Source organism: Drosophila suzukii, chromosome 3 (genome assembly GCF_043229965.1).
Source record: "Drosophila suzukii chromosome 3, CBGP_Dsuzu_IsoJpt1.0, whole genome shotgun sequence".
NCBI lineage: Eukaryota > Metazoa > Arthropoda > Insecta > Diptera > Drosophilidae > Drosophila > Drosophila suzukii.
Genome location: NC_092082.1, coordinates 1,810,228 through 1,836,070, shown reverse-complemented (window position 1 = coordinate 1,836,070; position 25,843 = coordinate 1,810,228). Strand labels below are relative to the sequence as shown.

The 25,843-nt window shown below is 38.7% G+C and overlaps 3 protein-coding genes and 1 long non-coding RNA gene across 6 annotated transcripts in view; all 4 read right to left on the bottom strand.

Moving 5' to 3' along the window:
• LOC108012939 (serine-rich adhesin for platelets) overlaps window positions 1-13,786 on the bottom strand; it is a 28,116-nt gene extending 14,330 nt beyond the window's left edge. Inside the window, exon 1 of one of the 2 annotated variants that reach the window (XM_017078476.4) lies at window positions 13,355-13,786. The gene's annotated coding sequence lies outside the window, so the exon portion shown is untranslated. Of the gene's footprint in view, window positions 1-1,158; window positions 1,558-13,354 lie in introns of those variants that run through there. The other variant, XM_017078475.4, reaches the window with a different exon arrangement.
• A 580-nt stretch (window positions 13,787-14,366) lies between these two features.
• LOC108012327 (uncharacterized) lies at window positions 14,367-15,500 on the bottom strand. The gene is made up of 2 exons (XR_011604078.1): window positions 14,662-15,500; window positions 14,367-14,604 (listed from the first exon to the last, which is right to left on the bottom strand). It is a non-coding gene; the product is annotated as an uncharacterized lncRNA (long non-coding RNA).
• Window positions 15,501-15,651: 151 nt separating this feature from the next.
• On the bottom strand, window positions 15,652-24,916 carry Tmep (Transmembrane endosomal protein). 2 transcript variants are annotated; one of them, XM_017079118.4, is made up of 8 exons: window positions 24,634-24,916; window positions 20,325-20,577; window positions 20,095-20,260; window positions 19,779-20,037; window positions 19,159-19,498; window positions 18,744-18,818; window positions 18,604-18,688; window positions 15,652-17,091 (listed from the first exon to the last, which is right to left on the bottom strand). In XM_017079118.4, exons 2-8 carry the CDS (start codon window positions 20,574-20,576, stop codon window positions 16,808-16,810), a joined length of 1,461 nt encoding a protein of 486 aa, XP_016934607.1. In that variant the 5' UTR covers window position 20,577; window positions 24,634-24,916; the 3' UTR covers window positions 15,652-16,807. The 2 variants fall into 2 exon arrangements, with proteins under 2 accessions (XP_016934607.1, XP_016934608.1); XM_017079119.4 differs by lacking the exon at window positions 15,652-17,091 and adding an exon at window positions 17,616-18,385.
• LOC108013323 (small ribosomal subunit protein eS6-like) lies at window positions 22,255-24,775 on the bottom strand. The gene is made up of 2 exons (XM_017079120.4): window positions 24,634-24,775; window positions 22,255-23,113 (listed from the first exon to the last, which is right to left on the bottom strand). The coding sequence occupies exon 2, from the start codon at window positions 23,060-23,062 to the stop codon at window positions 22,295-22,297; it is 768 nt and encodes a 255-aa protein (XP_016934609.2). The 5' UTR covers window positions 23,063-23,113; window positions 24,634-24,775; the 3' UTR covers window positions 22,255-22,294.
• Window positions 24,917-25,843: the final 927 nt, after the last annotated feature.

Sequence of the window (25,843 nt, the reverse complement as noted above, 5' to 3'; positions counted from 1 at the left end):
TATAATTAAAGATCACGCAGAGTGCAAAGAGGCCGAACATGTAATATTATGGTAGTATTCAATGGGTACAGTGAAGTATCCTTAGGTTAAACCTTCCTAAATTATACGGTGTACGTACGTAATCTATGATTCGAACATGTTGGTATGGAAATTCATAACTTAAGATCACGCAGAGTGTAAAGAGGCCGACATTGTAACATTGTGATAGGATCGAAAGCTGTATTCAATGGTACAGTGCATCCTCCAGTTATACGTTTTTTAATCGATAAAAATAATATTAAATTCCAGATCCAAGTATCGTACTGAATCTATAGTTATTTCATATACATATGAAAAATACACACATCTTTTTAAAAAGATTTACTACCTTCTCATGATTATTTATTATTGGAACTGCAAGACCACTGAAAACCCCCTCTATGACTTCCATTTCAAAACTTTGTTTTACAAGTTCACTTTACCCACGTTCCCCTGTAATTGGCATTTACCTATTGTACTGCAAAACGGGCTTAGATATTGATTTACGAGCGGTGGGGCGCCGGTTGTAACTCAATCAGGCGTCAAAATGTGGAGCCCTTGAAATCAAATGAGACGAGACCAAAAAATTGAGACCAGTCAACAGATTTCAAACAAAAATGAGCCCAAGTCGGGCCAGAGCTAAAACTGAGGCTAAAACCAAAGCTAAAGCCAAGCCAACTGTGAAAACATTAAGCACAGCTGTGCGATGTACATCTGTGTGTGGGGAATGTGAGTGTGGATGGCATTAATCGTACTTTTGAATATCAGAACTCTAAAAAATATTTAAAAAGCTTTATAATCTTATCTTTAAAGACCGTTTTATACGAAATTCAAGGTGCTTCGAGCATTTATTATCCAAATAAATAGTTATTTTTTGAAGAACCACACCTTTTTGTGCATTTTTGTGTTTTTTATTTGTACAGGTATTTATATTCTTTTAAAAATTGGAAGGTTTTAATAATTTTCTAATTCTATAAAATATTTCAAGATTTTTTGATTATAATGGTAGGTTTTCTAAATCACGATATTATAACTGAGACCGATTTTATAGTACTGTTATAAAATAAATCCGATTGGAATGTTTTCACACGGGTATTGATGGTATTTTATAGGCTACATGCCCACGCTTAGGAAACTTACAGAATATATTTGCATACACGTTTGTCACACATTCATTGGCACTGTTTTTGGATTGGCTTTTATTTTCACTGCTTTTTATATGATCACCACCTTCAATAGAGTGGGGCCTTGAGATTTTGCCCAATTATTGGAAACAGCGAAATGAATTGCTGATTAAATGCCGACACGTCGGACCGCAAAAAATACAATTTTGATAGCTGCTAATCAAATTTGCTCGCCGCCGTGTCTCGAAATTCGTTGAATGGGGATACAACGGAATGGGAGAGAGCGGCCGAAAGAGGTGTTCGAACTGTTGAAAACCCTAATTTACGGTCTATTTTGTCCTACGAGAACGCGCGCGGCAATGACGCGTCGAATAAATGTTATAAAAATCGAACATTTAAACCATATTTCCGAGTAACGCTCGCGAGCTCGGCCAAAAACACACTGAGACACTGAGCCAAAAATCCATTCTGAGTACGCGAGCAGCGGGCCCCCAGGGGAGAGAGCGAGAGTGGGGTTGCCGCTCTCTCTCTCGAAAGAGCTCCAACCAGAGGAGAGTGCGATGCCAAGTGCAATATTTGAGTGAGCGTGCGGAAGAGGAGAGAGTAAGAGAGTGGGGTTGCTGCAAGTGAGTGAGAGTGTTTTTGTGGGAGGGGGGAATATGGGGAGGGGAGGGGTATTTGCCGGCGTGTGAAACTTTATGCAAATTCGTATGTATTTTTTTTTAATATATGTGCGGAAAATAAAGCACTGGCTGTATCTAAAGCAAATAGTAAACAAAAAGCCGCTAATGCACCGAAAAAAATTCAATTAGAATTATACACTTTAATACCCCTGTTAACTAATCTTAATCTAAACATCTTTTAATCTAAAAGTTCCCTTTTTATTTTTACAACAATAATGGGGCATTATATATGTTTTAGGATTGGTACAAACTTGAAAAAAGACTGTTTAATAAAATGTGTTAAATATTTAGTTAATTTACGTATTTTTAAATAAATTTCATTTAATTAAGTTTTTTATTTTTAATATTAATTTTAAGAATATATATATTAATATCAAATTATTCCAAAATTTCACGATAAACATGAACAGCTAAATAAATAAGCTGAGAATTTGCATATCAAGAATACCCAATCCCAAGTATTAATTTACAAGATATGAAAAGTAAACATCTGTCGGCTTTAATCTGAGAAAATAGCAAATGCGAGAAACATATCGAATGGCGTTTTAGCCGGTGTTTTGTAAACAATCAGTTTGTTTAAAATAAAGTTCGCATAACATAGATCGTTAACATGACATACAAACCGTTTGAGTACATAGGGGTACAAAGTATAAACATAAAAAGGGCGTGAAGTTTAGACAATATTACTTTAAAATATGGTGTATTACTTGACATATGGGAACCAAATTTTACACACTTGTGTCTGTGGATACACCAAGGTATGCCCAAACAAAACATATCAAATATCTGTTTAGCAAATGCCAGTTAAATAAACATTTTGTTAAGATAAGAAATTTCCATAAGCTAGGGATTGTATAAACATATGCTAATTTAGCTTAAAAGAAATTTTACGCGGTATAATATCATGTCAGTTTGAAATATTAACCAATTAATGTCTTATTAATAAGACATTCTAGCTTGTAACGACGTTATTTCATGATCGTTATATTTCTTTATTATAATATCATATTTTTATATGTTATTATAACAAAAAAATTTTTATTATGATCAAGAAATATTATTTTAACAATATACATTTTTTTCTTACATTTTAGCAACTTACTATGGTCATAACTGATTAAATTGTTCGATACACAGGTGAAAATGTTTTCGGCGAGTGGGTGAATGTCGTTTATACTTCCCACCTGATATGAAAGGCTAATTTGGCCGTAAAAGAGCGACCTGCCTCAATTTCGTAGGCCCGTCGAGATATAAACAAACCACAAGGCGATGGATGTGCGAAAGTTCAATGCACGTTGATTACACAAAATATCAGGAAACCAGAAAGAACAGCCACAATATCTGGCAGCGAAATTAACAAAGTATTCCGCCGCCCCTGTTGTAAGCATAAATCAAAATTTAATGGCGTTTCCACGCAACTTGGCCAACAGAAACAGCAGCGTTTTTGGAACGTGCTCTCCATTCTGGCCGCAAATGCTCATTAACATTGCAAATGGTCACAAAAAAGGTGAGTTACGCAAGTGAAGAGTTCAAATACATCCTTAACCCTTTGTGTGCCTAAGCACATGTCGCGCACTGTCTTCGGGCCCATTAAACACGAAGAAAAAACGAAACTCACTCTCTGTTGATATGCAAATCTCGGCCCGGCCAAAAAGAAATAAGCACAACAAAATTCCACGAACAAAGAGTCTGACAAAAAGTTTATTTTGCAGAAGTAAATTTTTATTTTCAAAACGAAAACGAAATATTTATGACCTCGAGGCGACAAAGCAAAAAAGACACTATATTCACACAGCCATATGCTCATGCACAGCCCCCTAAAAACGAAAAAAATCAAAAAAAAACCGGGGAGATGCACAAAAGTGCAAGCTGGTGCCGCTTTTTCGTATAAGATATGCTCTTTTATGAGCAGGGAATACTGAATCCATAATGAGACTTGATTACAATGCAAATTGACACATCTCTTCAAGCGAAAAAAGGGGATTAAATCCCATTTTCATCATAGATGCAAATTCAATGATCTCAAGATTTCCAACCTGTATTGCTTATGCTTTAACTTGTCAGTTTTATAAGCTTAAAAAGTTTGTTGATCCTTAAAATTTTGATTCCGAGAAATTACTAGGAATATATATTCATTTGTTAAAGTGAAATCATCCCCATTACGATTAAACACTTCCTTTAATTAAAGTAAAGTAAGTAATTTTATGTATCTCACAAGTATCCTATCTTATCTTTTAGAAAAAATCAATGATTGTTTTAGTCTTTTTTTGGTTAATCGTTTATAATGCAATACTATAAATACATTTTGGATCATTGAGTACAACCCGTTCTAACTGAAATGACAACATTTAATATGATATCATTTCTTTAGAGAGTGTATTTCCAGTTTGGTGATATGCAAAACTGAAATTTCTTTTGCTGCTGCTTGCAATTTTTGCGACCGGCCATCATTTCTGACATTGTCGGCTGCGAAAATGTTTAATGTCAGGATCGACGACAAATGCGATGTGTGTTGTTGCATTTAATGTCGGTATTATTGCCTTTTCCTTTCGACTCCGAGGAGGGGTTCCATTTTCTGGGGTGTCTGCTGCATGTGCGTGCCAAAAAATGTATATTTGGGGTAGTGCGATAGCAGGAAAGTGCATCGAGCATATAATTTACGATCGAAATGCACGTCTCGGTCAGTGCAAGTGAATGCGTTTGCAGGCAATAGTCTGTCAAAATATAGCCACTATAAAAGCCAACCAAATCGCCAAGGTCAGCAGTCGATTTCGATCGGCAGAGAAACACTTTTGGCAGCGCGAGATTAATTAAAGCCGATAGAAATAGAGATAGATGTGGAGAGACGAGACGGCCAACGTCAGCGCCGAAAAAGATCTGCTAATGTCCAAAACAGCGGGCCACAAAAAAAGTAATTATTATAAATAATTATTAGAGCGCAGTGGCAGTTAGACAGCGCCAGCGGATCCAAACGCTGAATAGCTATTGTTGTACGGAAACCATTCTGCTCTATCTGAATCTGTATCTGCTGCCGTTTGCTTTTCGAGAGCGCACTGGGGGAAAAACCTGGTTCTGCTCAAGGGGTTTGAAATTACCACTAATAATGTCTGAAACTATGCTGCATTAAAATATGAAGACTCCTTTAGAAATATTATATTTTTCAATTCCATACTTTTAGACACCTTTTTCATTGTCTCAGTTTAGTATTTACTTCTAAGAAAGTTGCACATCTTGTTATTTTTACAGTCTACTGCAGTCTGACTATATTTACCACAAATATTTAAACTCGTAATCTTGCTTATACAATGACACTAAATATACTAAACATAAATTACCAACATTTTTTTATTTATTCATATTAATATTTGATGTTAAATGTCAGTTAACATTCGAATTTCTCAATGTTACTATAGGAAATATATAATAGATTAATAATAATTATAGTTAATTCTCTGTTAACCCTGTTTTCATCCCAATTTCACTTAAGAATTTCAAATAACCCATTCATTTCTATCAGTGCACTACGTCTGAGTGCTTTTAGCACATTGATAGGCCCAGGCCAACGCTCTCACTCAACATAAAAAAGAAAAATTCCGAGATAGAAGCAAAGTGGGAAGTAGAGATTAGCCAGGGAGTAGCGCAACTCCCCGCACCAACTTTCCATATTGAAACTTTTCCATTGTCTGTGCTTAAAGTTGGGCTTTGGTTGCTGCTCACTAAAAAGTAACTCAAATGCAACAAATCTGATAAGTCGCTCATTACTAGTTTCTGCAATTTTACTTTTCTTTGGCTTTAATTTATGATTTTATGGCCAGGGAGAATATGGCCAGCAGACGAGGAAACCAAGACACGTAATTTGCCTTTGAGCAAATTGCAACTGACAGTGGGCGTGGCCGACTACGGATTTGCATATGGCTAAAAGAAGATAAAAAAACCGGCGTCTGCTCATTTGTTAATCTATGGCTTTTTTATACATTTTTGCCTTCATTATTCAACACTGAACATGCTCAAGTACCGTTACGTACGTAAACCCAACAGCTAACTTAACCAACTTTTGCGGTCGTCTACCGTTGTATACTATACCATTATTATTATTATTATTGTTGTTGCTAGGCAAATGTGCAAAATGTTAATAAACTTTTATTGCGCAAAGGTAAGGCAAAAACGAAAACGAAAAAAATGCCACTACACTTACTTTAATTGCGCAAAATGCTGTGTTTGTTATGCCAGCAAATAATTTCCATGCCGACTTTTCATCAATTTACAAACGAAAGTCGTCGCAATTGTAAACACAATATTATAATTCATTATAAACACAGCAGATGTGTTTGCTGTTTGTTGTGAACTCGGTTGAATCATCGGTGCCGCATCTTCCAGCCCAAAAACAAAAAAGACTGTCTTAACTGAGGGTGAGTTCATTGCAAAAGGTGAGTCATTCGCAAGGAATTCTGTAATTTTGAATATGCAAATACGTTTTGGGGGTAAGTTTTGGGGGTATGCCCTGGTACTATAGACTAATAGAGATTTATATGGGTTCAAAAAGTTCAATTTGAGTTCATTCTGGTCATTAAAACCATAGATACACATCGGCATCTGTTATATTAAAAATGTTTGGTTGTGTTCAATACTTTATTTATAAACACGTTTTATTGATACAATCATCAATCTTTTTGGTTTGCTTTTCTAAGCTAAACAAAACTAGTTACGTTTTGGATTTATTTTTTAAATAACGACACCGAATATTAGTTAATATGACTTGCTTTTCCAGTGTTTATCCAAGAACCATGGGAAACAAACAGAAACCAAATATTTAGACAACTAGAACAATCAATTAGCATAGAGTAACTAATGATTTATTTGTTCGAATGGTTTATAATGCTAATTTATTGTCAAAAAACTAATAGAGAAATTAAAGTATGTCACTAAACCTACTGACATTAACAGAAGTTAATAAAAGTTAGGACCCAAAAAAGTCAATGCCAAAAGGGGGAACGTTAATTTCCAACTTTATTTCCAGTTCCGCAAACACTCCTAGAAAGTTTAAATGCCCCATAAAGTGTGGCCCACTAAAAGTTAACTGCGCTTTACAATTTGTTTACAATTTGTTTGGCCAGCGCGTCACCCACACATGGCTTAGTTTTAAATAAATTACACACAGTGTAATGAATAATTACACACTCTAATTAAACAAAATGCGATGTAGGTACGGTAGAGAGCTCGGAAAGGCCCCACAAAGCCAACCGATGGAACCCACGCAATGATGACGACATCGAGAGATCGCCATTCGAGAGCGGTGACAATAGATCTGTGGGCATGGTTATGTTACGATCGTTACGGGGTTCTAATGGGTAGAAATAGTACAAAAAACCAAACAGAACTATGGCCCGGGGGCTCCAGAAACATGCCGCTGTTAGAAACAAAAAGATGGAGAGTCATTGAACTCGCCGTAGTGGCCAATTTTATTTTTATTGCCACAAAACCGTATGTATACTTTTCAATTTTCTGTAATTGTTGCTAGTTCATGTCTGGTCTTTTTTCTGTTTCTGCTTTCAATTTGCCTCAGTTAAACGAAGCGTTGAATTGAAAGCGAGCTCCGGGGCTCCGCGAGTCGTCCATGCCGTCCATGTCCATAATTTGCTAATCACATTTGGCAAATTATGTTGTAAGCCGCACAATTGTACAATAAAGCGATCGCTCGGGGCGACAAACAAACCCATGAGCGTACTCAAACAGATCAAATAAAGCGGCCAGTTGACAAATTTCCATGCCCAATCCGATGTGGAAAGAAAGTCTCGCCAAATGGGGATGTGGAGACTGACCAAAGTGGGGAAAAGAAAATCTGGGTGGAAAAATAGAAATCTGATTTGGTTTTCAGGCATTTTTATTTAATATTACTTTATTTAGTAACTAGCAGAAGTGAATTTGGCTTTGGTTTTGACTGTGCATTGATTTCTTTAAAATTGTAAAAACAACTTTATACACACATATAACAAAAGTTATAAATGCTTGTATATTATATGTTAAAATACTAAATGTATATATCCTTCAGTGATCAGCTGTCACTATAAATATAAAACCCTTTACATAATCCCTGACTCTTTAACATAATCCCTTAATTAGTCGATGATATGTATTTCTGGATTTCCTAGTTTAACAAAAATATATTATTTTTCCCACCACCTCTAGGAAAACCCAGGGAAGTAAAAAGCAAAGACAGCACCCAAAGAAAAGCCGCATGAATCATATGCAAAGTGACACAGAAAACGCGACGCTCGACACGTTTATAGTATCCCCGAAGACCCAGGCCAATGCCAAATAACCCCCTCTTTCGATCTGCAGAAGTAGAACTTTGGCTATAAACAATTTATCTTGATTTGTTCGGGTTTCCGGGGAAGGGACCCAGAAAGGTGAGGGGATGGACTCACGCAGCGCCGAAAGGTAAATGACCAAAAGCCATCGAATCGACGAGAGCTGAAAATCATTTCTGTCGTGCCGCCAAAATGGATTAATCGAGGGAGGTTTTATTGATGATCAAAACATCGTTTGGAGGACATTGCCATGTTGAATTAATTGTAAATTGATTTATGCAATATCGCTGTGTTATTTGGTGTTCGATTTGAGGAGTTCTTAATGCCAAGAAATTGATTGGGGGAGTGCCCTTACAAGGTATTAACTAGGGTCTGTAATGACCAGTTGGATTAAGCTATGTCTGATTAATGTATACTTTTGAGAGGTATCTATTAAATAAATCGAATGATATATCTATTGAAAGCCTTGTGAACCGAAAAATAGAAAAACTAACTAATAAACTTGGTAATAAATTGCCCAAAAAGTACATCCAGGAAATAAACACTATATTACAAGATAATCACTGAATTTATGACTGCAAGCTCAAAAATGTTGAAAGAAAAATGAAAACAATTATGAATGTGGCACATTATTCATTATTATTAAACGATTATGTAAATACAATTAAATAAAAGTAGGAAACGAAAAAACCAAGCATTAATTCCCATTAAACTGGCTGCTTCGGTTCTTTGTGGCAGTTTTCATAACGACTGCATTCGACCCCCAAGCGGATTATTTCGTAATTGTCGAAAATAATCGATAAGTGCTACGTCAGCTCTTTCGGGTATTTGAGTACTTCAATTGCTCTGCGAAGCGCATCCAAAGGGTGCTAGAAACCCTATTGTTTTCGGCCCTAAGTGGAATTTCGGTTTCTCTTGGCCTTTTGTTTCTGGCACTGCCGTTTTTGTTTCATGTTGACTTGTCTAATTTGCATAATGTTGCACGCGAAAAACACTCTCAAATTATATTTCGTATTTCTTCCCCCGTTGGGCATGCAAATTGAAAATTGATTTTCGTGTTGCGCAAAGTCAGAGGTGTCGAAGGTTATTCGTTGGGAACTGCATTTTTCCCCTCTCATTTGATTGCCACATAAATCATATTTTATGGCCATAAACATGTGCGTTTATTGAGTTTGGTCACATCGAGACTCCCAATTTGATTGGCTTAATTGGCCTTAAGTTTTCGAGAGTCGAGAGAATGATTGATTTATGAACTGATTGATGTGCTGTGCTGCTGCTGTTGCATAATTTATACAGCAGCCTCTTATTGAGGGCAATTTGTTGATGTACCACAGAATATTCCCATGGCACTGCGTTGACCTTACCCCCCCAAAGCCCCCTTATTAACGCCTTGAAATTGGCCAAAATATGTATATTTTTATTGGGTCCAAAAATGAGATACGCCCACTTGGAATGCCTCGGGCCAAACGTAAACAAAGCGTGCCCAAAAATAGCGCTCAACCTGGGCGATTAGCATCTGGGCAGTCAGTCGAACGTGATGAGCCTCCTCCATCGGCCAAATCCCCCGATTTCCGCCATATCCCCCGACCAATATAGAGCCCAACTTGCGTGACACTTTTGCCAAGCGACTCGCGGGGATCAACGCATTCTCCCGCCGCGAAACCCGGCTAATTGTTCACACCCGCCGAAACCAACTTGGCATGGAAAATATAGCCATATAGACGACATAGAGCCGTAGAGCCACACCCAGCTGAAACTAATCTGTAAACAATTAAGGCGGAGGTTGCCAGTGCATATCTCAAATTAATTTGCAACATGTGTGCCATTCAGCTAATTAAGTTTGCCCACTGATGAATTTCATAATAATGAGCCAAGGGCTGCAGCGAATTAAATTAGCTTGTTTACTTTAATTATGAATTTATCACTTAAACAAAAAGTGTGAAATATGTTTGTAATTTAAAGCAAGATATTCCCTGTGAATAAGAATTGGAAATTATAAAACCCACTTGCATATACAAATAAACAATTATTGAAATAACATATTTAAAAACTGTAATGGTATGCCACCCAATCGAATTCAACAAATTCTTTAAACAATCTTGAAGTATTATTTCCCTTTTTTAAGTAAGAAAAAAGTTATATCTCGAAAAAACTTCAGTTCCAGTGACTGGACATGTAAATCTGAAAGTGTTTCCAATTCACTTTATTACTCAGCATTTATTTTTTAGTGTACCAAATTCGTTGCAGACGCTGGAACAGCAATAAATTCAATAATTAAATCGGCTGCAGGTCGACCATTAAATGTTCAATGGAAAAGTACGCCACAAAACAACAGACAGAAGACCCTGCTGATAAGGCGGAAACTAATAGAAGAAATAGGGGATCGGCGATCGGGGAATGGAAATGGGAATGGGAACTTAGACCCGTGCCTAGGAAAGCATATCTCACATTTGACTCACTTTCACACGAACAAACGAAAGGCAACAAACAAAAGCAAACAAACACGAGGCCGGCGAACGTGGAAACATGGAAACTCTTCAAATACAGTGCAAACACGGCCTGCAACCACCACATGTGTGTGAAATGTAGGTGAGGGCACAGTAAACATTGCCTGCAACCGATATTTGGTTGCCCAAGAGCAGCTTATCTGCTTTTTTGTGTGAGCAAGCATTTCTGTACAGCTCTCGTTCAAATAATAGTGATTACACAAAGTATTTAACAAGGGGAAAGGGCAAGAAAAAAGTTTGAAAACTAAATCATAAAGAATTCGCGCATTATCATATATAAGAGGAGTTCAGGGGGAAGTAAATAAGTTAATGGTAATCAAAGGTGAAAGATCTTGATTCTGTGATGTGAAAACTACTGTAAAAGATCAGGAGTATTTTTATCACATCCTAACAATTTTATTTTTAGATTCAGACATATTTAACAAAGATTTATCAGTTAATACTAAATTTTGTATTTTGAAAGTTAATGGCAATTGAAATCCATTGGTAGACCTAAACTGTTGACCATGGCTGTGGGGTCATCGTTGCCTGCAAGTCAAAGTGATTATAAAAGGGTCTCACTTTTTCCATATCTTTTGAGCTGAGTATTTTAGTACCGCTGATATGACACCCCACACAAACACACTTCCACACACACACACACCCACAGCTGTTGAGACTCGTAACTGATTAACTAATTGAAAAATTTGTTTTGCATTTGTTTTCGTCCGTTGGCCGCTTCTGTCTTCTCTTTTGCTAATGAAAATGGAAAATGGAAAACGAGTAAAAAGTCGGTAGCGCACACTTATGTACATCCATTACGCCCTAACGGTAAAAACATTTGTAATTGCAATTTGCTGTGGAGAGTCAAGTGTCAGCTGTTTGCCCCCATCCCCTTCCCACTCGAATTTCTATCTCTTTCTTCCTCCCCCCATTCTTGAGCACGCAATATGGCGTCATGCCTCTGGCATCTCACTCGCACACACACTGAGAAGAAAACCATGTGTGGTCGAAATAAATGCGACACTTAAAATAAGTGAGCTACAAAGTGAGGCTTTGGCATTTGCTTTGGCGACCATTGCAAATTGTTGTAAATTACAGTGTGGATAAAGAGAATTAGAGGGAGCATGAATTCTAGGTCAGTGGTGGAAATGAGCTCATGTGTTATACAGTGGTCACTAGCTAAGAGGAACGGAGAAGAAGGGGTGCGAAATTATCATCATCATTTATGGTAAACATGAGTCTTGTGAAAAGAAATAAATACAGTTAAGTAAAAATATTACAAAATGATCAATGTTGTTTGAAAGACCAAGTATAAAATACACCTTTCAAAGAATTAGTCCTATCAAATAAGATCTTTTCACCTCGTATACTATAATTTATCTCCTATCAAGTTAGTAATTCAAAATAAGATACCGTTGGAATTCTTATATTTATGATAGGTAAACATAAACAATCTGGAGTAACTGGCGCCCTGATATGAATATGATATCTGTAATACCGTATATCATGCGAATTTGTTATTGATCGCTTTGGCAGAGAAAAGCGATAAGGGCGTTAAATTTACTAACCCCTAAAAATAGAATAATTCGATCACCCATTTCCCCAGAAGTGATTAGGGAAATACCTCAAAAGATTCCGATTCACACAAAGTGATATCATGATAATGGATAAGTTGGTAATGCTCTCGTTCCCCAGTACACCATTGTTGTATGGTTAAGATAAGGGTAAGAATTGCAATCGAAGAGTGACGCATTGTAAGCCCCTTTAATACCATTAGCCACTTGACTTTTGGCCAAATCGGAATGCCCACGCTTCTGTTTTCAGCTTATAATATAAACAACGGAACTTTTGGTCTGGGGTCCAGAAAACAGAAAAACCGAGTGTTTGCTAAACGTATAAATTTAAACGCAGACAGCTGTTGGTATTTGAAATGTGACTGAGTCATTAAATGCGGTTCGCAGAATTTCGTGTTGGTTTGATTGATTAACTCTATGATATTTTCTCTTTATATTATTTTCGAGAAGATGCTCTCACATATGCAAATTTGGGTTAATAACTTCGATGTCATGTTTGTGTTTTGGCCTTAGATGACTTTTATTTTCACAGCGCTTGATGGGGGTTTTTCTTGTATTGATTTTTCTTATTTGCATGGGAGAAGTGCAGTTTGTGGGGAAAAAGAGAGGGGGGGCAAAATACGCGTTTTTTATAGCGGCTTATTTGTTGTTTTGCGGCTCACACAGATAACGCATCCAAGTGTGGGTAAGAGAGGGAAAGAGAGAGCTGGCAAGGATAAAAGAGGGGTGGAGAATGGAGAGTGCTAGAGTGAGAGCGCCCGATTCCTACCCCAATTACGCCCGGCGGCTCCAAAACAGCCCACGCATACACATGCAAAGATGAAAACACAGCTGCAGCGGCGCTGATTTATTGATTTTTCCCCTGGCATCTAAGCTCTTTCGATCAATTACATAAAAAGTTCTTTACTATTTGGGGGGACAATTAACTTGTACACCGAGTAAAATTAGCCACAAAGGGGTCTAAAAATAGACCTTTCACGCCTGCCCTTGACTCTTTTTTTCTTTTCTACCTGCCTTTTGCACAACACACACACACGCACACGCCTTCAGAGGCGGCTAAAAAGGAGGCGAAAAAGGAAAAGAAGCCAAAAACCCACACGAAAACAACAAAACTCCGCAATTTACAAGTTCGTGTGTGTATACTTGGCTTGTACTTACGTTTTTTTAGTTGGCCAAGTTAAAACAAGCTCGGTTCGCAGGAAATCGCAGGGTGAGAATCTGGTTTTTCATATTTTTTGATTAATCAGCTTTATTGCACGACACTTTCATTGACATTTCTTTTGATTTCTTATGGGGGAATTGGAATTTCGAATTGAAAACTGGACGACAGACGACAGGCTTTTCTGCCTGTTTTTGCTGGCTTGGCAAAAGGAAACTGGTTTTTCCGCACAACTTCGCTTTTTTTCGTTTTTTCGCGTGCTTGTTTCTCTCCTTTTCTGAATGGCTCGCTGTCACCCGTCCGCCGTTTATTGTGTTTTAATTAAAACGCGCTCGAAATCGCCTGCGACTAGCAAAGCATAGATTTATTTTAAAAACAAATACGCCGCCGCGAAAAACGCTACCGTTTTCGGTTAGAGTAGTTCAGTTTTACATTTTACAAATTTTACAACACTGCAAAACAGTATGACCGCAGTCGGACCATGAAAAAACCCGCCAAACTGCTGTCGGTAAACGTAGGCGCACGTAAACGTAAGTGCACGTAAGAGCTACGTAAGTGTCCGTTAAGGAGGAAGACCGCAGTAGGTCCGTAAAAAATCGGCATTTCAAAAAATTTTAAAACAATTGCAATTTTTGCTTTTATTTCTGTTCATTCTGTATTGCCTGGAGAAATATATTTCTTTTATGTATCTTATAAGGACCCAACCAGATTTTTCAGTTTTACTACAAAAGCGAGGTGTAATACTAGAGTTAAATTCAAAAGAATCCCAACAGATTTGCGACATTCGGTACAAATTTGTTTTCAATAAAATCATGGTTTAAATGAATTAAAAGTTTATCTTAAACTTTGCGTTTTTTTTGGAGTAAAAGAAAAACTTCGTAAGCATTTTAAAATTTTGAACCTCAACTTGGGGATCACTAAAGATAAGAACGCATCTCGGATCACCAGAATATTTATATATCCTCCGAATATAAAATATTTCCATTGATATAACTTCCCGTGTGGATGAAGTTCGCTGATTATATTCAAGAAATCTAATAATATCATTTTATTCAATTTAGTTTTGCTTTATATTTTTTAAAATGTATGTTTATAATTTGAATGTTTTCAAGACAACTTAGGCTTAATCATCATTTCAACCGAGGCAAGCGATTTCGTGTAATTCAAGCTCTGCCATTTATTCCAATAAATTCCATTTCTCGGGTTTTGTGTTACAATACCATCTCTATAGTATTTTCCATTCAGCATGCTGTAATAATCAGAACTCATAGTTGCTTAATATTAATATATATCATTATCTATTTACCAGTCAGCACAGTCACCAAACCACCAACCACCAAATTCGTTAGAAGCGGAATTTCCCTTCATATTGTCGTTGTCGTTGTCAAATGTGGTGAACTTTAGGTTCAGATGGTGATATAGGGAGTTTCCTGCAGTGCCACTATATGCCCCTATGGACCTCAGAACAAACGACTCTGTCTCATTGCCAATTTCGAAATGATCAAAAAGTGCGTAACTCAAGGATCCATCAAAGCCTCCGAGTTTAATAAGAAGTTCATGGGGTCGCGACTTGGTCATCAAGTGTATTTTTTCCAGCCCGATAAAAAACTCTCTTGTCACTTTTCCGAACCCATCCTTGTAATCCTGCCAGGATCGATCGAAGTTCTCGGATCCATCGTAACGTTTCTGAATTGTCATCCAACCGTATTCGTTGCAGGGCACTTCGAAATGTTCTAGTCCGTCAAGTTCGGTTTTATATACGCCACTTGGACCACTTGGACATCCGTTTGTTGCACTAAAGGTCCGCCTTTGGTCATATTCCAAGAGCTTAATAGTTTGGTTGATTGACTGCACTAGGGCTTCTTTGGTCCTGAGCTTCTCAGTTGTTGCGTTCAACTGAATCCGCAAGTCCTCTGCAGTCGTTGTGCACTCCACGGAATGAGTTATAAAGGCGTTGAGCATTGCAGTACACTTTTCATCGCAGTTGAATTTTAAAATGGGTGGTGCCGGGCATTCACTGCTATTAACGAGTAATTCCTCAAAGCCCAAAAGCAGCAGAAGAATTGCGAAGAATCTCGATTTCATGTTGAATGTGCAACCTAATTTCTGTACTAAACTTAACTTGAGCATCAGTGCGGTTTTTATAGACTGAGCTCATTTGAGATAAGAATTTTTTGTCTGATAATATAGGTCAGTTTATTTTATTCTTGCGAAAATAAGAAATTAAATTTTATATTGAGTTTTTAATCTACTTACCAATAAACCAAATCCCAACTCAGTATTAAAACAAATTGAATATTATATACATAAATGGATTTAGAGTACTTTATGACATTTACTTTATTCTCATTTCATATTATTAACGAAAAAATGTACATAAAAACGTTACTGCTGCTTTGGTTTTCCTCGCTCTTTGCCCCCGATAATTATACATAATTTGACTTTTCCTACGCTTTTTTCGGTTCCGCTCACTCCTTTGGTCCAGACACACTCGTATTTTTGATGGGAAGCCTGGCTAGTTATCAAAATACTGCTCTCGACTGATTTTGGGGTGGTGGCCAATACTGTGGAATACTTCACTTTCTCTGTACAGGGTAAAATTCATTTATACATTTCGAGGCCGGAAAGGGTCCTATTACTTGGAATCTGAATTCTGGATTCTGGACCTGGTCTCATTCATTCAACTAACGAATTCGCTATAGGTTAGCTATGTATTGTGTTAAGTTTGCTTTAAAAATTAGCCTTGGCTTATAAATATATTTCTGTGTAGATTTTCCTCAGCTTTTCCGCCAGCTTTTCGCCCGCGGTTTATTGTAGAAGCAGCCTGTAGACGGTTCGTGAGACGCAAGAAGTGCATTTGCAGTTCGGTTTGTTCGCTATTTTTGATTTCTATTCAGTTTTTTGGTTCGCTTTACAATTAAATTGTCTGACAAAATGTACACAAGATAAATGAAATGGAATCGAAGCGAATCAAATTACATATGCGGTGTAAAATTACAAAATATCTTTGTCGTATTGTAGGTGACTATGGATGCAAATTGTAATCTATGGATGTTTCTGGCAGAAAATTTTAAATGTGAATATTAATTTTGGTTCTTCTTAGTTTAGAAAATGTAATTTTTATTTAAAATTAAAATACATTGGCCAACATAGTTTAAAAACCGTTTTCAGACACTTTTTTCTTAATAAGAACAACCACAAACTATCTATAGATTACATCCCGCCATCCACACACCCACCTACTTTACAAGACATATCGTTACGTCCTTTTTAATTGCCTAATAGGTTGTAATGCTCTCTATGTGCTGTTCGGCTACTTAAGATTATTGTACAAGCGACAGAATCAGCAAACTGGATAGACGAAACGAAACCCATCGAATCGGATCCGAACGAAAGACTGAATTTTGTTAACAATAAGTGGGGTCATCCATCCCGGTCCCCAGGGTACGACTCTACTGGTACTCGTCATCACTGCTCAGCAGCATGGTCTTCTCGTTGTAGTTCTGGCTGATGGTCGCCACGCGCTGGCCGCCGGGCTGGAACTTCCTCTGGTTGCCCAGCGTCTTGGAGGCCATGCAGTTGCTGCCGCCGTTGCCCCCGGATCCTGGTCCAGTGGCCACCGCATTGTAGCCCCCGCTGGTGGGCTGTGACGCCTGCATGGCTCCTGATCCTGCCCCCGAGCTCGGGTCGTCGGGATCGTAGCTGGAGACCCGAATGCCGCGCGAGTTCTTGCCACCTGTTTGGGTGTTAGTGGAGTGGGAATGGGCTTAATCATACCGGGTCACACGGATCGAGGGACTATATCTATGTACAGGGCCCATTGGATCATGCCATGCTTGCAGTACATGTGCCTTGATTAAGGTCTTTCATTAAAAACTTTAAATTGAATACTTTTGAGATCTTTTAGGAGACTAATTAAAAACCACAAAAAGAAGGATTCTAAGAAATCACGGTATAAAATTATGAAAATTCAATCATTTGAAATTATATACTAACTAGAAAAAAAGTCCTGTAAACCGTTATCTAAAGGGAAACAAACTAATTGTTATTATTAACCTTTCTTTATAAAGAGTTATTGTTACGAATAGTTAAAAAAATACATCCTAAAGTTAGCTTATCCAAAGAAAATTTAATACAAAAGCGAATTTCTACATTTTTCGATAAAAAAATATATGAATGAAAGTTCTTAATCAAGGCACAAGTATGATAATTAGTTAGAATGAGGCCAATAAACATGCAACGAAGAAAACGAGGCAGGCAAACGGTTGTCAAGCTTATCGTACATTTATTGCTAGATATTTTAGATATTTTATACAATTGGTTTAAACATTTACAAACAGAAGTAAATAGAAGCACGACGAGAGCTTATCACAAAAAAAGTGGTCAAACGGGGAAATCAAAATAAAAGAAAGAAAAAACTTGGTTTTTTGGTATCTTTGAGCGAAACGGAAATACGTAAATAAATGCTGAGGGGAATCTAACTTGAAGACTGCTTGAATAGAGGAGCTCCATTCTGTTGCATACAGTATAATAAAATCTTTGTTTACAAATACATAATATTGTACAATATTATAGTTCGTTTCGTACATAGCTAACTTTTAAATAGGTTGTTTAAAAAACGCTTAGACTAAAGTGTAGAGTGTAAACATAAGAAATACAGAATTACAGACATATAAAGGCGCGCGGAACTCTAAGCGGGAAGAAGGCTAAATCCCTAACTCATAAGGCAATTTCTGTTCAGCTTTCAGCATTTTGTGGAGTGAGTAAGTAAGTAACTAGGCCTAGTACGTATCTCCTCTCTGAGTGTGCTTTCTTGGGGCTTTTTGGGGGATACTTTGTGGGGGGGGGGGGGGGGGGGGGGGGGGCTTTAGGCTAGGGCTATAAGTACACTTGTTTGCTTCGTTTTCGGATCGCTTCCCGCTTGGAATTGTGGAATTGTGATTGCAATTAGTATTTAGTAGCGAGCATCGCTAGAGTTTTGCTTTTCATATTTATTTAGAGCTTTTCGTAACGCTGGGCCGAGGTTACTTCTGCAAAAGATAAGAAAAACAAGAAAGAAAACCAAAATTGTGAAAAACATAACGATAATGGAATGAAAATAGGCATCGAAATGCATTAAATGAGAGCAACAGAACACAAGAGATAAGATAGTATTTGGCAGGCACGAGAAAGGAACGAAACATGCCACAGACACGACACAAAGAGATCTTGGGCTTAAGAGTCGAGAAAGTGGATAAAAAGAACCAACCTGAGCTGTACTGAGTGTACTGCTGGTACTGCGGATGGAAGTTGTGAATAGCATCTGTCATAATATCCTTGGGATTCATCGTTTCCTGCGGGAAGAAAAGCTTTAGATTGCTTAAAACTCAAAGGAAACCCAAAACTCACCTTAAGACTGCTGGAAATGGACTGCATGGTGACAGATCTTCCGTGTCCATCGCTAATGCAGCTGCGCGCATAGACCTATAAATATAATATGATATTTAATATATTATGTTTTTGTTATGGCTACATATTATTAAGAGATATATAAATAACTATTAGACCTATTAATATAATATTGTATCGATTAATAAAGATAAATTATCTCTTATTTTCTTCTCAAAACACATTTTAATCTAATTTTGCTTCAAGCGAGTATGTTTTTCCAGCCAACTCATCATTACATGAATGCCTTCCACCTATCTCAACCTGATAAACCCCGAAACTAACCCAAAATCCACTTATTCCGCCCCTATCTAATCACAACAAATCGTAAATAGCTCCGTCAAATCTTGGCCCACTCCGACATTCCGGGACTCACCTGATAGGGGAATGCATAGCGCAGCGCGATGGCCGCGAACAGCATTTCGATGCAGATGAAGAAGTTCTGGTAGCCGGCGGAGACAGTACCGGGTTCCACGGTGACAGCGCCTGCACTGTCCACGATAGGCGAGATCACGTTGGCCTTCTCCAGGATGGCCAGACCCACGCCCTGCCAGAAGGACAAGAAGATCACCGACTTGATGGTACAGAACTTCAGAACGGGTTCGAATGGAGTCAGCAGGTCTCGCGTGGCAAAGTAGAACAGATAGAGACCATATAACGCCAGCGACACGGAGATGTTGTAGATAATAGTGATATAAATGTAACCGCCATCAGCACTGCAATGGAGATAAGGAGAGATATTAGTGGGATTATCCGAACGGTGGAGGCAAAGAGTGCTCTTTAAATATTTGAGTCTGCAACAAAGATCTTTTTCTTAAGAAGATTTACTTAATCACAGTATAGTTTAATGTTAAACAATAAAAACTGGCGTACAACCGATGGGCCAAGTTAATCACCAATTTATGGTGCACGTTCGCGAGTAAAACACACAACTGCGATGGCTTATGCCACCATTTAAGAGGTTATAACGCGGGTCATTAAAGCTAGATCCATTACCTCCAATCACCATCGTGGTAGTGGCCAAATGCCTGCAGAAAGATGATGATGAAGGCCACCAGCGGCTTGACCAGGCAGAACTGCAGAGTGGCCTGCTTGCAGAAGCGCAGGAAGCCAATCGTGTAGGTCTTGCCCTTCAGACAGCAGGTGCCATACAGGCAGGAGGTCTTGATGGGCTTGCCGCGAATCTCCGACATGATGTTGCCCTCGCCGCCCAGGTACTCATAGCACAGCGACAAGAAGTTGTAGATAACAAAGGCTAGGGGGATAAAATGATTAGTTAATGGCCTTTAAAGGAGGATTACTGCAGCCGAACCTTCGTAGCAGTCGCGCACGGTAAAGAAGTAGATGTACACATTGTCCGAGTTGAAGAAGAGCAGACTGATCCAGGAGTAGGTGGCATAGATGGGCACGATGAACAGGATGCGCACGATCCAGCGCTGCTCCTGCGGATTCGTGTACCAGCGCAGGTGCTGGTAAATCTGCGAAAGAAGAGGTGGTTCTCAATTAGTAAATAGGGCAGGTAAGTTTGATGAGTTAACCTACCTGTTGACAGGTAATAAACAAGGCGGCCCAGACACAAACGCCGGCTAGAACCTGGGCGGTCTTGGTCTGCAGGAAGATGCCGTCGCCCACATGGAGCAGGGGGTCCAGCGGCGTGCTCATCGGGGCGTTCTTCACCTGCACCACGTAGTTGGGCTTCCCTGTGGCCTCTAGCGATCCCGAAGTCGTAGCCGTCCCGTTTCCTCCACTGGCATTTAGAGCCGCCTCGATGAGACTGGCGGCGGTTGTGCTCATGCTGCAATGGAATCCAAAACGAAAGTGGGATTAGAGCGGGTTGTGTTCGGGAATTATGATAGGGCCTGTTGAAATGCTCAGGGCAGACAGCTAGGCAGGCAAAATGTTTACGTTCTCGTCTCGACTTTCACACGAACGTTGCTCCGAAAACGACATTCTACTCAGAGACACGAAACCCATTTTCACCCTGGCTGTGTTGAGCCATTAGCTTTATTATAGTTGAGTTTAAGCCATAACTAAATATTCTCAAATATAAAATAAATAAAATATACAATTTTTAAGAAGAGTTAAAAATGTTTTTTGTTTAACAGTTCCTACATTTTTCTTTTTAATAACATTTGCCTTGCATACCACTTATTCGCGCTTATATAAATTTTTAACAACACGTTCGAAGAAAATATGTGAATCAGTCATGTGCAGAGCTTGAATAATAGCTCATGAATAATTATAGTATTGTACAATTATAGATTACTTCTCGTAGAGCATGAAATTCAACTAAAAGCTATTAATGGTATACTATATTTTACTTTTTATACAATCTTTTAATGAGTGTGTACTGTATAAGCAATCAGAATATTTCAAATTCTTTTTATTGTATCATCTTTAGGTAAGTTAAAAGTGATATAAATTCTCAGAAACACATGTTATTACACAAATAAATCTCTATTTGTTGCTCCCAAATTTATGACAACACTGCAACAATGTTTGGACGAATTGGGTCAGCAAAGAAACAAAGTAGAGAATGTGGAGCGGCAGCAGAAAACAAAACAAACAAAAGAGTAGGCGGTGGGTGGTAAAAGGGAGAAGTGGGATTTAGGAGCAGAGGGACAGAGGCGCGCGCATTAGATCATCACGCAATCCAATATTAATAATGGACTCTCTGGCGCAGCCAAGAAAAGTTATGGCCACCTCTGCACCTTCCACCTTGTCTCAGGGTCACTTCCAACTGCTCCATATCGATTTCACTCGCCTGGGATTGCCAGCCAATCAATAAACAAGTGTTAGGCAAGCAGAGTAGAGTACATATTTGATATGTATCTTGAGGCAGTGGCGGGTCTATAGAGTGCATCTGCTCGGGGAGGGAGTCCATTCGTCGGAAATCGCTTTAAAAATAATCTCGAAATGGGGAGCTTTTCGAGGAGATAAAGAGAGAGCAGCTGCGATGCTAATTAGCCGTACGGAAATAACACCAAAGTGCATTGAAATCGGTTATATGTACAAAGAAATTTAACTAAAAGTTTTGGTTGAACGGAAACATGTGGCAGTTCAAGTGGACTTTTGGGGCACAAGAAATCCGATAAGAATTCCAAAAAATATATGTACAAGTTTATATTGAAAACAGATTAAGAACTCTTACACAAACAATTTTATAAAGTACTTTAATGAGACGAAAAGCAAAAAAAATTGTCAGCATAGAATGGCGAATATGTATGGTATTTCAGAATTTATTATGGTATTTCAACTCCCTAGAGACTTTGCTGATAAGGGGTGATTAGTTCCAAAAAAAAATCATGACTTTTTCCATTTTTTTAATGGACCTATGACCTTAACTAAACCAAAAATCAAAACTTCAGTGAGAACTAAAGTTGATTGATTGTTCATTGATCATCTAGTACAACAAGCATTACTCAGTCAGAAAAGTTATATTATTCTATTTTATTTGATAATAATTTTTGAGATCCCAATGTTGCATGTTAGGAAGAAATACTGTCGAATCCCTATGCCGAAGTAAAGGAGTTTGCCGAAGACTTGGAGGTAATCGACGACTTGGAGCTGCGCAGGGACAGCGAACGGCGGCGCTTATCAGATGCACGCCTGGCCTTCGACTCCTTCTTGCGGAGCATCAGCAGCTTGGCGTACTCGGCGGCCGACTCCTTGGAGGCAGCAACCCGCTTCTTGCGCTCGGCGATCATCCTCCGCTTGCGCTGCAGGACAACCGGGGTGATTAGGCGCTGGATCTTCGGCGCCTTGGTGGTGGCCTTCTTGCCCTCCTTGGCCGGCAGGGGACGACGGACCACATAGCGACGCACATCGTCCTCCTTGGCCAGATTGTAGAGCTTGCGGATCTTGCTGGCCCTCTTGGGGCCCAATCGCCTGGGCTTACAGATGTCCGTGAGGCCGGGGATGTCCTGCTCGCCCTTGCGAACCACCACCAAGGCCAGCACGGACATATTGGCATTGACGATGCATCCACGCACGGACTTGCGCTTCCGCTCGCCATCGCGACGGGCACGGTAGCAGGATTGCCCTGACTTGAGGAGCAGGCGGACACGCTGCTGGCTGAAAACGCCTTGCATCATGGGGAATCCCTGCTTGTCATTTCCGCCGGCGATGCGGAGCACGTAGCCCTGCCACTCGTCGCCCAACTGATCCGCCGGAACAGAGGCCCCCATGCGCTTCTCGTAGAAAATCCGCAGCTTGTGCTCGTCCACCACCTCGTAGAGCTTCTGGCAGCCAGTGATTGGATAGGAAATGTTCAACTTCATCCCTAGAGAAATTCTTATTTTCTTAGCTTGAAAGGTATGGATGTCTTGACGCTGGGCAAAACGAAAATGAATGAGTCCGGAATGAAAAGCAAAAATGACAAACAGGTAGTCAGTTTAAATGTCAAAGTTCATTACTCAACACTGATATAAAGGGTTTAAGAAGTGTCGGTGAAATAAATCACGTAACGATAGGGTCCCGAGAACGTAATCTTCTAATATTAATTCATCGTCGGTGAATCTGCTTATAAGAGAATATGAAGGTATTTTAAAAACAGCTGAAAATAAGTTCCTGGCGCACCACTGTTCAAAATTAGGGTGTAAAATCGGTACTAGAGAAAGACAACAAGACATTTTGGGAGTGCTATAGCAAAGTGGTGAACTCCTTTTTAACATCAGATAACAAATTTTAAGTGACTCACAAACAGAGAAATATAGTACAAATTGCAAAAATATCAACGTCATATGAATATGTTTTTTATAATACGTATGCATCAATTATTTATTTACTTTTTAACGTCACTAGGGATTGTTCAGTAATGAAATGAATAGGGTTTTCCCATTGAAAATGTAAAACAAATTAAAGATAAAAATATTAGTCACACAAGTACAAAGAAGATTCATATTTTGAAGCTTAATATTATTTGTAAAATATTGTTCTTAAATTAAAATAAAGTAAAATTTAGATGGCATATGGAACACCAATATGGGGAAGTTTTTATGGAACCTTGGCTAGCGACAATACAACTTTGGAGCATTAATAACTTTAATTAAACGAAATAAGGAAATATTTAGAACTAATTAGGCTTAGTTTTCAATATCTTGCGAGTATTTCAGTGGGGTTGACAAGGGTTTCCCATTAGGGGAATGAATATCACGGCAGAGATAACGAATGAGTCACGAACTCGTGCCAAAGTTAACAATACTCGTATTGTTGAACTCGAAATTTGTGAGCACAACGCAAAAACGTTAAATGTTAAAAGCTTGAATTTGCGTACAAAAACCAGAAGTAAATGGCCAAAAGAAGAGGAAGGCTAAAACGAAACACAATCAGCTGCACAAAGAAGAAGCAACAACAAGTTGCTGCTGGCGGAGAGATATACAGAAATTGGCCAAGCAAAAGTCTCCAAGCGACGAAGAAGAGTCTCCAAAAAGAGTGGCGAAAGACGAGTAAAGGCCATATTGCGATAAATGGCAGGCGAAAAGGGGGGCGAAGGCGAAGTTGCTAATTATGGAAGGAGTGGGTGGTCAGAAAACTTTTTGTGGGGCTTCAGCGGGTTAATTCAATTTGAAGCAAAAACAAAAATAAATAAAGCATATGCGAAGACGACCTTTTGGAGAGTGTAGAAAGAAGACTGCAAGCTTATCTTTCGCTCTTCCACTCACACACGCACACACACCTTGCTTATCAATGCAAAAATACATATGTAGATGTTAATAAAAACACAACAAAACACACACTCAATAATTTCGTCATCGAATCGGGTAATTCACAACTTGCCGTTTCAGGGAAAACAACTTTTACACACACAAGCACACACGAACAATTCCTTTTTAATTGGCACGCTAATTACCTTTTTCAAATGCAACTCTCCACGCTTTCGAGCGTTTTCACAGTTGCAAATTGCGTTTAATTTCGCTGCGTCCGTTCAATTTCAATTTTCAATTTCCAGTTATCAGTTTTTCTTTCGTTTTTCACCTGACGCCAGTCGCGTCGCCCACTGACGTCGTCTTTTACTTCGAGGCTAAAAGAATGGCCTAAATCGGTTGATTTATGCCCGCGAACGCACACAATATGTTTGCCAATGTTTGGCAAACGATGCCTGGGGTTTTTCGCGAACCGTGGGTGTGAAAACAGCGAGGAAAGCGGAGCAAAATAAATGAAAATTACGCACGAATATATATGTCGGTGTGACCTAACTACGTGTTTAAAATCTGGATGCCAATACACAAAAAATACCGAAACATATGTTTTGTGGTATGTGCGGGGGAGTGCTGCTTTCAGCTGGTATTTTCTATTGACAGGTGGTAAGTAAATACCACATTGCACTGCGCAGGTAACAGCCTTTCTTCACTTGCACATGGATTCTAATTTTCCGACAAGGGACCTAAACGACTCAGGTATAACAAAATAATTGTTTATTTCACTTTGCTTCATTGCACTTCTAGATTCCATAACTTGAGTTATAGGATCCCGAATAAGACGTGGGATACCTTTATGAATTCGTGGTTGAATTATCTTTCATACTACATCAAAAGTTATCTTTTACAAGAGGGTCCAAATTTTAACCCATTTTCATGTTCGATTTTTCGGTATTTCCAATAGATCTCAGAATGGGAACCCAAAACTGCACTTCTAGATTCCATAACTTGAGTAATAGGATCCCGATTTAGACGTGGGATACCTTTATGAATTCGTGGTTGAATTATCTTTTATACTACATCAAAATATATCTTTTACAAGAGGGTCCAAATTTTAACCCATTTTCATGTTAGATTTTACGGTATTCCCAAAAGATCTCAGAATCGGAACCCAAAACTGCACTTCTAGATTCCATAACTTGAGTTATAAGATCCCGATTTTGACGTGGGATACCTTTATGAATTCGTGGTTGAATTATCTTTTATACTACATCAAAATATATCTTTTACAAGAGAGTCCAAATTTTAACCCATTTTCATGTTCGATTTTTCGGTATTTCCAATAGATCTCAGAATGGGAACCCAAAACTGCACTTCTAGATTCCATAACTTGAGTTACAGGATCCCGATTTTGACGTGGGA